At 38.6% G+C, this 13,588-nt stretch overlaps 1 protein-coding gene across 5 annotated transcripts in view; it reads right to left on the reverse strand.

Annotated features, from left to right (window-relative positions):
* Positions 1 to 13,588, reverse strand: part of grid2 (glutamate receptor, ionotropic, delta 2) — a 587,880-nt gene that overhangs the window by 164,557 nt on the left and 409,735 nt on the right. For all 5 annotated transcript variants that reach the window (XR_015776434.1, XM_088076650.1, XM_088076651.1 and 2 more), the window contains exons 7-8: positions 8,883 to 9,044; positions 3,017 to 3,136 (exon numbers count right to left, since the gene is read on the reverse strand). Coding sequence is in view for 4 of the 5 variants with exons in the window: in XM_088076650.1 (XP_087932776.1) it covers positions 3,017 to 3,136; positions 8,883 to 9,044 (282 nt within the window). In the remaining variant the exon portion in view is untranslated. The remainder of the gene's footprint in view (positions 1 to 3,016; positions 3,137 to 8,882; positions 9,045 to 13,588) is intronic.

Consider the following 13,588-nt stretch of genomic DNA (forward strand, 5'->3'; position numbering starts at 1 on the left):
TTAGGCAGTATGTTGATAAATGTCTACAGGTAACACTGAATTAGAATCCTTGGCTCAGTTTTCCACTAGGATTTTGCTTTTGTCTATTATGATGAAGAATAAAAGCTGTTTTGAACAGAAAAGTCACACTAGAGTACGGAAGCAAATAAGGGACTGGTATTTAAGGTATTTGAATTTTAACAGCCACTTTACACTTAATATTAAGAATGAACCAATTAATTCATATTATTGAAATACTTTACTTTGAAAATCATGTCAAATCAAATATTTGATTTACAATTTCAAAAGCTGAACTTAAGTTCTGTGAAGGCTCGATTGCCTATCCTGATTTCTCCAACTTGAATTTTTGGACCTGAACCTGATGAGTTGATATTGGGCGACTGCAATCTTTTTTTTTTTATTATTCAGAAACTTGAATTTTAGGATCTAGATTTGTAGACACTGAAAAAATAATAATTCAAATTCATTTTTTTTTTTTTGCAAATGATATGAGAAAACTGACTTTTTACGATGACTATCTGTCGCTCAAGTCACTTTATTTTCATCATGTCGATTATTTGAGACGGTTTTATGTTACTTCCAAATATATATGGAGAGGTAGCATCAAAATCACATTGGACAATAATACTTGAATGCATGACAATATAAAGTCATCTTCACTTAACCTGAGTATGAAAGTAGTGTCACTCATGCCATCATTAAATAAGGGAAGACGTTAACCTGGGGTGAGAGCGACAGGGTTGCTTTTCATAATAATCCATTTACATTGATGTCTTCATTCACCTTTGACCTCTCATGTCATGTAGAAGAGAACTGACAGAATACTTTTACATTCATAGCTTTTCTTGTCCTTGTCCATTGCAATGAAAATGAAAGGGGTCTGAATTGTTATTGTCATTGAATTTAGCAACATCCTAACAGTTAGACGTGAACGCAGGGGATCGAACATTTGATCAGCATGAGATGTTACCGTTTCATTTCCCGCTGCTGCTACCAAAGGCTTATTATTTCCTTTTTTCTTTAACATTTTCACACATGGGGTCTGGTGGGGCTTTCACTGGCTTTCCCTCTTGATGGTGGGTAGTCAGAGCCATTTTCACTAGCCTTTTCTCCAGCATGACATGTATCTGCCATGCTTTTACTGCAGGTTAGAAGCTCTGTATGTCTGTACCATTTAATGGTACAGACATACAGACAGGCTACATCATTCAAGAAAGCACCATTCAGCTACAAGAGAAAGTTAATATGCAGGCACTCCGAGAGGAATATTAGCCTCTCTTTAGTCATTTGATTCCATGTTTGAATTTAATTGAATCCCAATGACAGACCAACAAATGTTCCGAGTATTAAGGGAGAGTGTGGCAGGAATACTGTATAACAAGTGCCTTAATTCCCTCAGAAGTAATTATGCTCTCTGATTAGGGAATTGTGCCCAAATGTAATTATGCTGTGCTTTAAAGATTAATTTTGTCTGTGATGGCGTGCTGCGTTATGTTGGTGTCGTAACACATTATCCATAATCACAGCTCCCTATCTTAACAGCTATCTGTTGAGCTAAGAGATCCCTCTGGTATGGAGGACAAACAGTGTGTGTGTGTGTGTGTGTGTCTGTGTGTGTGTGTGTGTGTGTGTGTGTGTGTGTGTGTGTGTGTGTGTGTGTGTGTAAGTAATTCCTCTCTGTCCAAGGGAACCTTATGAGGGATTACACATTTCAAGTCTGGGTCTCATATGTTGACCCTACTGCTTTCACACCTATGCTTAATCCACAAAAATTGAGTTGACAGTGATATCAGTGGGGCCTTTTCTGATCCCAGTGCATCAGGAATGTTCAAAAAATGACACGCAGCACAGTGTGCCATGATACAGCTTACATGTCATGCTGAGCCTTACAAAATAAACATACAGTAAGATTATAATGGAATAGGCTGTCCAGGAAAGTCACTGAAAAGTGAGTTGCTTGGTCGGTGTCTATTTTTTGATACCTTCATACATTCTTAACATTTTACCATCTATGATATATGATATTTTTTTGTAAAAGAAAAACAACAACATAAAAGCAAATTTTGCTACATATCCCGAGCTCAGATGTCAAGAAAGGAAATACTCTTACTGGGAATGCAAAACTGCAAAAACGCAAATGGCCCTATCTAGAGCCAGTGTTTGTGTTGTCTGTTTTGATCTACTGTAGGACAATGAGGTGGACTCGCTCAGTATGTAACTATAAATAGAATCATTCTAAGAAAACAAAACAAAACAACTTTAATTTCCAGGTGATAATAAAATAATGAAAAAATAGCTATAAATATCATACGCCATTTCTGCTGATACATGCCCCTATATCCGAAAAACTGGACCTTTAATACTGCCCAGGCCTACACAAAGCCTTTAAAACACACACATGCAAACACGTGCACACACACACACAAGAAAATAACAAATAGTGTTATGAATATGTGTGCGCCTGCCTGTGAGAGTAAGGAATGTCTTTTGGGAGGCCTGTTCAAATTCATTATGTATGTGTCGTTACCAAATACCACTTGAAAATGCTTCTAATTAATCCAATTAACACCAGGCTTTATTGAAGGGGAGGTGAGTTCCTGGGCTGATGCAGCATCTCACTGATGCAGAGAAACAAAAGATAAAAAAATCACACATGCAGCAAAACACAGGAAAGCTAAGATGAGCGTTGTAAATTTAAAGAGACAAAAATGTAAAGGCACGCTTTGACTGCTTCTTTGCATTTGCTCTGCCACAATTCTATTTAAAAAATCCAGCAGAATCCAGAAGTAAATACAGAGCGGCAGCAGGGCTCTACTCTGCTACGAAGGGGTGACAGCCACAAGGAAAGAAATGCCTGAATAAATATGAGATGAAAATAATGTAGAGAGCAGGTGCAGAGAAATTCCCTGGCAAATCCAGGAATTATGTAAATCCACCCCGCGCGTTAGAGCAGAAATGATTCCCCCTTCACCCACAGTACTACACTACACACAGGGGTTCTGTTTTAACTACTTACCCTGCTGACTCCTCGTCCCCTGTCTTCTCCATAATTTGTTCCCAGGATTTCAAAGAAGATATTGGGGTTAGTGCCGTTGTCTGTGAACTCCAGGAAACTGGTGAGGCCGCTCACGCCAAACTGCAAAGAACAAAAATTGAATGTTTTCAGTTGGCTCTTAATTTATTTTACTATCACTGTTGTTTGGAAAAATCAATCATTAAATTGTAGTCATCACAGTCGTTATTGTCGTCATGATCTTTATCACTATAATCGTGTCAGTTCTCATCAATGGAGCAATATTCTTTTGGCTGTAATAGACCTCATCAATAATTCTCCCTGCAAAATTTGACATTAAATTACGTTTTTTATCCTTGCTACAGATCAGATATGATAACTACTCACAGTGAAGCAGAGACATGAATCATCCATCTGTCCCTAATGAAATGATTATATCTCATCAGTGAGTGAAGGTACTGAATGGGAAAATGTTTTCTGTTGTAATAGACTAAAATATGTGTGATTCTGTGTTCGTGTACATGTGGGCATATTTTTTGCATGTCCAAGACATGAAAGGTTTAGAGAGTATGTTTTGCCCTTGGTGAAAAATCCCACTTTAAATTTCTTGCAACATTGTTAAAAACTAAGCAGTCGACAGCACGCAGAGGTGTGTGTAATAAGGCTAATGAAAGAATAGTGTTTGGATTTTGCACCAGGGGCAAAAAATGTCCTGTGTGGAGAGGTAAATTTACTCACAACCACACACACATACACAAACACACAGGCAGTGTCAGTTCCCAACCTTTGCCTTGCCTTCCGGTAGTGTGACCTGTCAGTGAAAGTGACACTGTGCATGCTTCAGGGGAGGAGAGGTGTTATACTCTTTAATATGATTCATGCTCTCTCTGTGTGTGTGTGTGTGTGTGTGTGTGTGTGTGTGTGTGTGTGTGTGTGTGATGGCTCCTGTGTGTATGAAACACGGATTGTGCCATTCATGTGGGGTGGTTTACGCTATGATGCAAGGATGAATAAACAAATGCATAATGTGTTTACAACTAATCACGTAAACACTTGCACAGACACCAACACTCCGTATCTCATGTGATTACACGTTTTCATAGAAGATAAACTTGTATCTTATCTTTATCTATAAGACCTTTAAATCATTTTATTAGTTCAAACACATTGCGTAGTTGCATTTCTATGTTACCATCATACAGACACAAATGCCTGAGTGTAGGATTGTATGTGCCTCAGGTAGGGCTTTCACGATGCCTGCAATACCCTGCTTTTGACAAGCCAGCTGCAGGGGATGTCCAGAAACCACCGCAACTGCCATGTTCATGTTTTGTTTTTGTTTTTTCATTGGAGTGCCGCATATTTCCACTTTGCTACAAATGCCTGCAGCGTAACCAAGAGCTGAGCGTCTATTCTCTTCTTTTTTTTTTCTGGTCACTGAGAGTTGAAAAATCAACTTTAGAGAAACACTCCAGCTGCTCGTCACTGTCACTTTTTTCCAGCCATCTAATCACTGTGGAGGAGAGGTGGGACCTGGTCAACCCCAGAATATCTCACCGTTTTGCTGCCTCATCATCCTGTATGAAAGGTATGATCACAGAATGGGGACAGAGTTGTCTGCAACTGAGGTAGTAACAGCACCAAATCAAGAGCTGTGCAAATGGGAAAGCTGGCAGCAGGGGAGTGATTTCTGACTGCATGTTATGCATGCAACCCACCGCGGGAGATTTAACTAGCAGCAGTTATCAGCTAACTCAAATAGGAAGAAAGGTACGGAAAATGTCCACAAATTAGTAAAACTATAAGATTTGGAAGCTCCTTACCCTCCAAGCAGAGGATGAGGTCAACTGCCATTTAACAGGGGTGGTAAATTATTGCTATGGCCATGTCATGCCATTATTATTGCTCAGAAAGGGCTGCCGACACATATTTTATATGTCACACTAGAGTGGCATGGAGCCGCAGTTGTTACGTGCTTTGTAAAACAGCAAAAGCAGTGCTAAAAAGAGACTTAAAAGCAGCCATATGGTGCCATCTAAAAAGGGCTAAGCAACCAAATGCTACTAAGGCATCTCATCTAGAGGAATGCTGCACTCCTTGTTGTGTTTCATTTCTCTTCTGTGTTCTGCATTTAACAATAAACAAGTTTCTTAATTTGGTTTAAAACGGTATCATATTTTTGATTAAAAAAGCATACTATACTTAACAACAGCCTAACAATAATGCACTTAATTGAGAAGAAACAGAGGAATTGAGCAAAATAAATTAATTCAGTAGTTATTTGCAAAATCAATAAAAGTTGGCAGTAATATACACCCTGTTAAGCCAACCTTAATAGCCACAGATGAAATCCCTTTACCATGAAAGCCCTAGTCTAAGGTGTGCGTAGGTGTTACTATGTACAGATAATAAAATATGTATCATGATACAGTTTAACAATTGTGTTTCCCTGGGTCAACCACACACATGCGCACACACTCCCTCACCCTTAATAAAAAAACATGCTATTTGTTATTTGCTTCCCTGAAAACTGGGCAGGGGTGAACCACGCATAGATACTGTGTATTGCCTTTTGTATTCATTTAGTTAATTAATGTTGGCAGCTTCACAACGATTATCTTTTTTTTAATTGCACCTGATGCAAAGAACATGCCACTGGGCTCATGAAACTGAATACAAACCAAAGAAACAAATGAAAAAGAAGCTGTGAATGTTTTTACCTGTTTGTACCTGTTTTTTTATGGTTGAAAGCTTCTTGGAAAATAAGATTAGTGAAGAAGCCTGTTTTATAAAGAAAGCAAAAATAAATCTGGAAGAGTTAAGCTTAGACTCTTAAACAGCCTCATGGGTCATGGCTGAAGATCTTAGGCTGCATCATGGGACTTGCTGTTTCTTAAAGTGATCAATAAAATTTAAAATGACTCCTAAACCTAACTGCTTGAGTCACTGACACTCAGAGTTGTATATATAAAAAGGAATGTGTATACAGATATATATATACAGCATCCAATGACAGCGTAGTGACATGTAGTCTACTAACAGCTCGAACACAGCACTCACTGCAGACTCTGGGGATCGGTGTAACAGCAGTCTCACCTGCTGCATTTTGCACTCTGAATTTGTCAATGAACACCGAACAACAACATCAATAGAGCTCCTCATCAACAGCTGCAAATTAGTATTTATCATTACCATAATGGCCCCACATACCAAAACGCTGATTAAACACACAGGCACGCACAGTAAGTAAAGCACACTGCTGATACACTGTAAAATGGAACTGATGCCAGGCTGCTGAACTCAACTCTATTACTGCTCAGGGCTCTTTAACACAGCTTTTTTGAGACAGCCATCAGGGTTGGTTTAACAGCCGGGGCTGGCTGATGAAAGTGTTGCCAAACCCCAGCCTGATCTCAAGGTGAAATGCAGAGATAGATATGAAAGCCATTGCGCCGCATTTATTATTGTCTGACACTAATCCTAAATTAGCATTTCACTTGGCTTCATCATTCAGTCAAACTGCCATCCCTGGAGTAGTTTTTTATTGATATCAAAACAGAGGGCATTGATCCAATTGGATTTAACAGTGATGAAAGTGTTGCCAAACCCCAGCCTAAACTCAAGGTGAAATGCAGAGATTCATAAAATCACAGCTGCAGGATGAAATCCTCTATCTCCCAAAAGTCAACTGTTGAGGAACTGAGTGAAACTTGCTGATTGATGCATGTGCTTTCTTAAGGTATGCGATCCTTTGAATTCACGAGCACTTGGGTCATGGAGTCTACTGAGCTCAGACAGGAACTTGGAAACTTTCACTCGAAGTAATGAACAAAAATTGGATTTCCATGTGATAAGAACAATAAAAAAAATGCTAGTCTTATTTAAAGCCTCCTCCATGTCATCCTTCATCCCTGGAGGGGATTTTAGTTATACCAAGAGATGACATTGTATAAATGAATTTAGCAGTGACTGCATCTTGCTGTTTCAACTAGAGTGTCTCAGCCAAGGAACAATAGTGCCTGCTCTCCAAAATTTCATGTAATGAGCACATTGTCTTGAAATGCAAATACATGCTCCCTAAATGAAAAGTGCCAAAAAATGTGTTTTTTCCCACCGCTAAAAGATACACAAGACACATCTAAAAATAGTTAGAAATCTGATATTGAACTTGTATGTTGTCGTTGGGTTAAGCGATGAGTATATGCTTTTGCTCTGTCAACCATAGTAATCAAGCCACAGCTCCAAACTCACACAAAGATGTTTTCTGCTTTGAGTAAAGACTTTTGACAGATATATTGAGAATACTTTTTAGAATAACTTTTTTTTCCATTTTTGGAAACAAAGTATTTATGAGCTCTTTTCAAACTGGCACACATTCACCTACAAGCATCACACAGCGGCAGAGCACCGCAGGAGGCTGATGAAACAGATGGACGGTCCACAAACTGAGATTAGTGTCAAGTGACTTTGGGTCATTGAAATAAAAATGAATTTAAATCGGAGGACTGGGAAGATACGCCTGCTTATGCTGTTCCTTTTAGTTAAGACTCAGTGTCATATTACTTTCTGTTTAAAACAATATGAAATATTAAGGAACACAATATAGACTTAATCACAATGTTTGGTTACAGTAACTTACGAGTAGAAAACTGCAGCATCATGTACATAACATGAAGCAGAGTAAGTGCTGCCTCAGTTGATTAGTTTTTAGCCACATTAAAAGGCCCACCTAAAAAAAACATATCAGTTTAAGTGTATACTATATTTAGAATTGTATCACCATATTACTTTGCTATCACACAGTATTTTCTGACAGAGAACTGAAGCCATTACCTCGAAGCCACCACGCTCCGCTGACAAAAACAATAATTTTACTCAGTAGAATACAGGAGTTGCTGGTCAGCAGTTGCCTCAACTGGTTTAAGGTGTAAGGAAAAGCTTTTAATATACCATACACTTAATCTGACATGGATTTGTTCAGGGAGAGCATTACATTACTTGGATTCGTCACCAGTAGATTTAGTTTATAAAAGAGCTTGTAAAGCGACACAGCACATAAAATAGGCACCCGCAATGTTTAACTATATATCTTTAAATATTACAGATGCAGCTGAAAATGACAACAGTAATGAACAAATTAGCAGATTTCACATTAGTTGCCAGTTACCTACCAAAAAGTAATGTCAGAGATAAATGATTGTTGGCACAACATCAAAGTGATTTGGTCTCTATAAACTGTGGTAATGAATTAAACGATGAAGTTTTAAAGAATATAATTTGAAGTTTTAAATGAGTTGTTTTGGTCAGTCTATGGTAAAATTTGGAATGAGAATGAAGAGAGCTGTTTTGCAGTGTTCTTGTCTTCCATACAAGTTTACTCTAAGCTCATGAATCTGTGTTCATGGAGATAATAAAGGCAGTTACTATGTTTTTTTACCCGTGCACAACAACTTCCAGTTACAGGAGACTGACAGTGTTAGGTCTCTTTATTATGAAGGTCTACTTTTTCAGGATGTTTTCTGAGAGTTTGTGTCACCATTTATGTACCAAAAACCATCTAGACATTTTACTGAAGAGACCTTTATATATCAGCCCATGCTCTAGTTTTAGGGGTACATGATAAAGCTATCCAGAACTCAGGAAGTCTGCATCTTGGAACAGGCGCTGGCTTACCCTCTGTCTGTCTGTGTGTCTGTGTGTGTGTGTGTGTGTGTGTGTGTGTGTGTGTGTGTGTGTGTGTGTGTGTGTGTGTGTGTGTGTGTGTGTGTGCGCCAGAGCGACCAACTATGCATGTTTGCATACTACAGTTGACTCCCTTTCTTGCAAGACTTGAGGCAAACTGTGTGTGTTCTCTTCTGCATCCCCATACCTTTTTGACAGTATCCAGCATGCTCTTGCCTCCCTGCCACGGTTTGGAGTTCTTCCTGATGCAGCTCAGACTGGCCATGCTGTGCCACTTCCTATCCTCCAGCTTTCTGTGGAAGGTGTTGGCCAGCAACAACACAGTATCGTAGATGTAGCGGTTGGTGATCTATTGAGAGAAATGGCAGAAAGAAAATCAGAAAGGAACATAAACAGAAAGAAAATGAGAACACAATTCAGACATTTCACTTTTTCGAAGAATTGCTGTTGGGGACTTGCATTCAGTATAATTTTAATAACAAACAAAGGCTATTTTGAAGTCCAAATGACCAATGTAATGCTTGCAATCTGGTTTCAACTTTGGTTATGCAACTGGAAAAGCTGGACTAATACAGACCTGCGGATATTCACAGAAAGTAGCAAGAAATGAGCCAAGCCCTTTCATGCTGAAACACTATCAAAGTACATTTTTTACTTGCATTCATATCAACCAATACTGTAATCAAAAAGGAAAAGTATGGTGTCTTTGCAGCCATCTGTCTGTCAGCATACACTATGTTTCCTGCACCTGTAGTGCATTACATCAGTATTTTCACCCATCATGCTGCTCTCTCTTGTTTCAAATTGTCACGTGCACTCTTACCTGCAAACACGCTCTCACATAAAAGAGAAGCTTTATAGATGACATTAATTAAAATGTATTGATAGGTCCTTAGCATCACAGAATATGCTGGGGGGTGGGGGGGTATTCAGTGTGTGATCCATCATGTGATTTACCGAGACTCCTGTCTCTGTGTTAATAAGAGTATAATAAACACACCAACTATAACAGGTATGGTTCCCCACACACACACACACACACACACACACACACACACACACACACACACACACACACACACACACACACACACACACACACACACACACACACACACACACACAAGCCAAAGTCATTAGCTTGGTGACAATGCCTTTCATACATCAAAAAAATTGGGTGCTGCACTTTAATCTTTACACACATTATATACACATGGACAAACACACGTGCACACTCACAGGATGTACCGTTTTAGAATATGAATTTTAATCCCAGGATTTCTACTGACAAGCCAGTTAATGTTAAAGGTCATTCTGTATCTTTGACATGAAAGCATTTATATTTGCCTCATTCTAATTCAGCCCCAAACCTGTGATTTATTTTATAACCTTCCAAGATTAATTTAAAGGTGAGATGGATGCATTAAATATTAAAGAGAATTAAACATTAAAGAAAATATTTCTGTACATAAGGATTATGCTGTTATAATGCTACATGCCATGCTGTCCATTTGTGTGTTTAAATATAGACTTAAAACTAAAGGGACAGTTCACCCCAAAAACAAAAATACATATCTTTCCTCTTACATGTAGTGCTAATTATCAATTTAGATTGTTTTGCTGTGAGTTGCAGAGTGTTGGAGATAACTGCCATAGAGATGTCTGCCTTCTCTCCAATATAATGGAACTAGATGGTACTCAGTTTATGGTGCTCAAAGCTCCTCTACTGCCACTGCTAGCTCTCCTAACACCACTGAGCGCTTTGAGTACCACAAGCCGAGTGCCATATAGTTCCATTATAATAAAGAGAAAGCTGAAATCTCTACGGCCGATATCGTCAACACTTGACAACTTACAACAAAACAATCTAAACTGATAATGAGCACTACAGATGAGAGGACAAAGATGTGTTTTCTATTTTGGGATGAAGCATGCCTTTAAGTCTTAAAGGACAAAAGTGTCAGCAAAAGCTGATCTGGTATTTTCTTCTAATGCTATTACTTTAAGTAAGGTTATAGTGAGACTATGAGGAAAAACTGTTATCAAACCAAAAAAATCACTATAGCCTTTGGTAGTTTGGGTATTTTTTTTTTATTTTTTTTTGGCCTTTTCATCCTGTGTAGATTATGTGAAACAATAACCTCTGAGGCAGATTTTATACATTATTAGCAAAGCTAAAAACTCATTTAAATGTTGTGGTTACTGTCACATGTTTAAATAAATCCATGTGAAAACAGTTATTAAATTCTTGTTTTCAACCTGTAATTACTCTTACCAAGATATTCCCTTTTGTATAACTCCCAGTAACCATGGAAACAAAGCAATACAGTATAACTAAGATGAGTCTAAGGTCTGGGTCTGAGGTCAAGGACTCCTTAAAGGAATACTAGGCAGAATTATTGGTTACTGTTCGTAAACACACTTGCCAGTGAAAATGAAAGTACAGAGCCAATCGCAGATACACTCTCGTTTGGTGTTTCACCTCGCTATAATTGCATTTTTGGCACTGTGTCTCTTGGATGCCTGCTGATTCCGGTTGGCACCTGGTCACTGCCTTTTTATAAAGCCCTGCCTCACCTGAGCGCTGCTTATATATGTCCCGAACACATAAAATCAGAAAATACAGGCAGAGGGCAGAGTCTCTGCATAGAAACACAATGCCACACACTTCTAGTGGGTGATACGTGATGTTTAAGTCATTACTTCTGTGAGTCTACACATTGTTTTTTTAATAGCTATTTTCAAGTAAAATTCTGCATGGTACACCTTCGAAAATAAAATAAGGTTGATTTTTTTGATATAGACTCAAACAGTTGAATTTAATTCCAGGCCACAAGATTAATTCAGTACACGTACAGTACACTCAACTATGTCTGAGCAGTGTATTGCGGCTCAGTCCATCATTTTCCTTCCAGCATGCTATTTTAAAATGTAAGGGAACCAAGAGGAGGGGTGGTCGTGTCAAGGTTTTCCATTAAATTTATATGAGAAATGATATGATGACAAAGTATGCTCCTTGTTACTTGTCAAATAGTTTACTGACAGACAGGACAATCATACATCTAACTTTTCCTTTCACTTTCTCTCAAAGCATCCTTGTGCTCAGTTTTGTCTTTCACTTGCTGTCTTTGTCTGTCTATCATTCGGTCTCATCGTCTCTGTGCCTATTGCTTTTTCTCTGAAAATTAAAGTGACAATCTACTGCTCTATGGGGAGCTTGAATGATCAGTAGGTTCTGCACTCCAACTGAGCATTGTGTGTGTGTGTGTGTGTGTGTGTGTGTGTGTGTGTGTGTGTGTGTGTGTGTGTGTGTGTGTGTGTGTTTGTGTGGTCAGCCTGAGTTGATGTGCTTCAGTGCAGTGTGAAATTGGGCTTCTGGGCCACTGTCTGACCGCTGAGCTGATCTGCTTCCTCTCTCTCTCTCTCTCTCTCTCTCTCGCTCTCTCTCTTTCTTTCTCTCCCATCTCTTGTTTCCTCTCTCTCAAAATCAACCACTCATCCACCTACTCACTCACTCACTCACTCACTCACTCACTCACTCACTCACTCACCCACCCACGCACACATACACACAGGATGTCAAACTGAACATGTGTACAGGATGTTTTAACTGTGCATGCACAGTGTTTTTTAGCCTCACTCTCTTTGTCAGATACACAAAAACACATTGTCCTTGACTAAAATCACATGCACACTCTCGACCCTCCACAGTAGGATGAGCACATACGACAGGACTCTATCCAATAAATAATGAATACATGAGAAAGGCTAGATTCTTGATTATCACAATTTACACTCTGGAAGCACTTGATTCATATTAGGATGCACAAGGCAAGCTTTATTTATGTGCATTATTCAATCCTTCAGGGCCTCCAGGAGTTAATAGTCTGTAATTTGGCACACAGTATGGCAAGGCTCAAACCGACTCTGCGCTTTAATCAACCTTTTAGATTATTAAACAAAACAAAAAAAAAACATTCATGTATTTTAACCTTTCAGGCATGTTTTTTCATATCATTATTCTTTTTTCTTTATTTGATTAAAAAACAAATAAGAATGTCCATTCACTGCTTACAGTGGGTGAAACGCCTAGGAACGGTAGCGTCTTGGGGCTTGAAAGGGAGATATTCACATAAACATTAAGGCCACGTTTCTGCTTTCAATGTATTTCCAACTTTCATCAAATGTGTGCCCCCGGGGTCTTATGCATCCACATAAATCAACAACACATTAATTCAATTTCAGATTTTTGTCTTGACACATAAATAAGAGTTTGTTCCCTTTTCTCCGCTCTATTTGATGGCAGCTTGATGACTCACATACACACAAAAAGGGGTAATAATTGCACACATAGTGCCACCCTAGGGGACATATTAGTAAAGTAAAGAAAATGTGAAAGTGGAGAAGAAAAAAAAACTGTTATATTTCCATGACCACACTGTCAGAGAATTGTGTGGTTTGAGATAAACACATATAAGGGTGTGAGCCACCTTTTTTCTAAAATAATTAATGTTCCAGGTAAAAAAAAAAAACCTCACAGGCATGAGCTGTAACAATTTCGAATCATCAAGCCTGGTGAAATGGGAAGCTTTTGGATCAGGAGACATGTTGAAATGTCAAACAAAAACACTGGGAGCAGTTTTGGAAGACAGAAATGGGGCGCCAGAGCAGCTTTCAAACACATAACTAGTTTGGGACTTTGACTTTTGAAATCTTTTGAAATGAAAACCCAGAGAGTAGTGTGTAAACAAACATTTGAGAGTATTTCAGGAGATGTGTGCAGGTACAGCATGTAGCTCATGCGTACCAAACACATCTATATGCATGACTGACTCTCAATATATGCACAAAGTTAAGCATTGTCTTTTTTTATTCTTTGAATGTCAAAGTTTT

This window comes from Plectropomus leopardus, chromosome 4 (assembly GCF_026936395.1).
Source record: "Plectropomus leopardus strain MGB_pleo_1.0 chromosome 4, ASM2693639v1, whole genome shotgun sequence".
Taxonomy (NCBI): Eukaryota; Metazoa; Chordata; class Actinopteri; order Perciformes; family Serranidae; genus Plectropomus; species Plectropomus leopardus.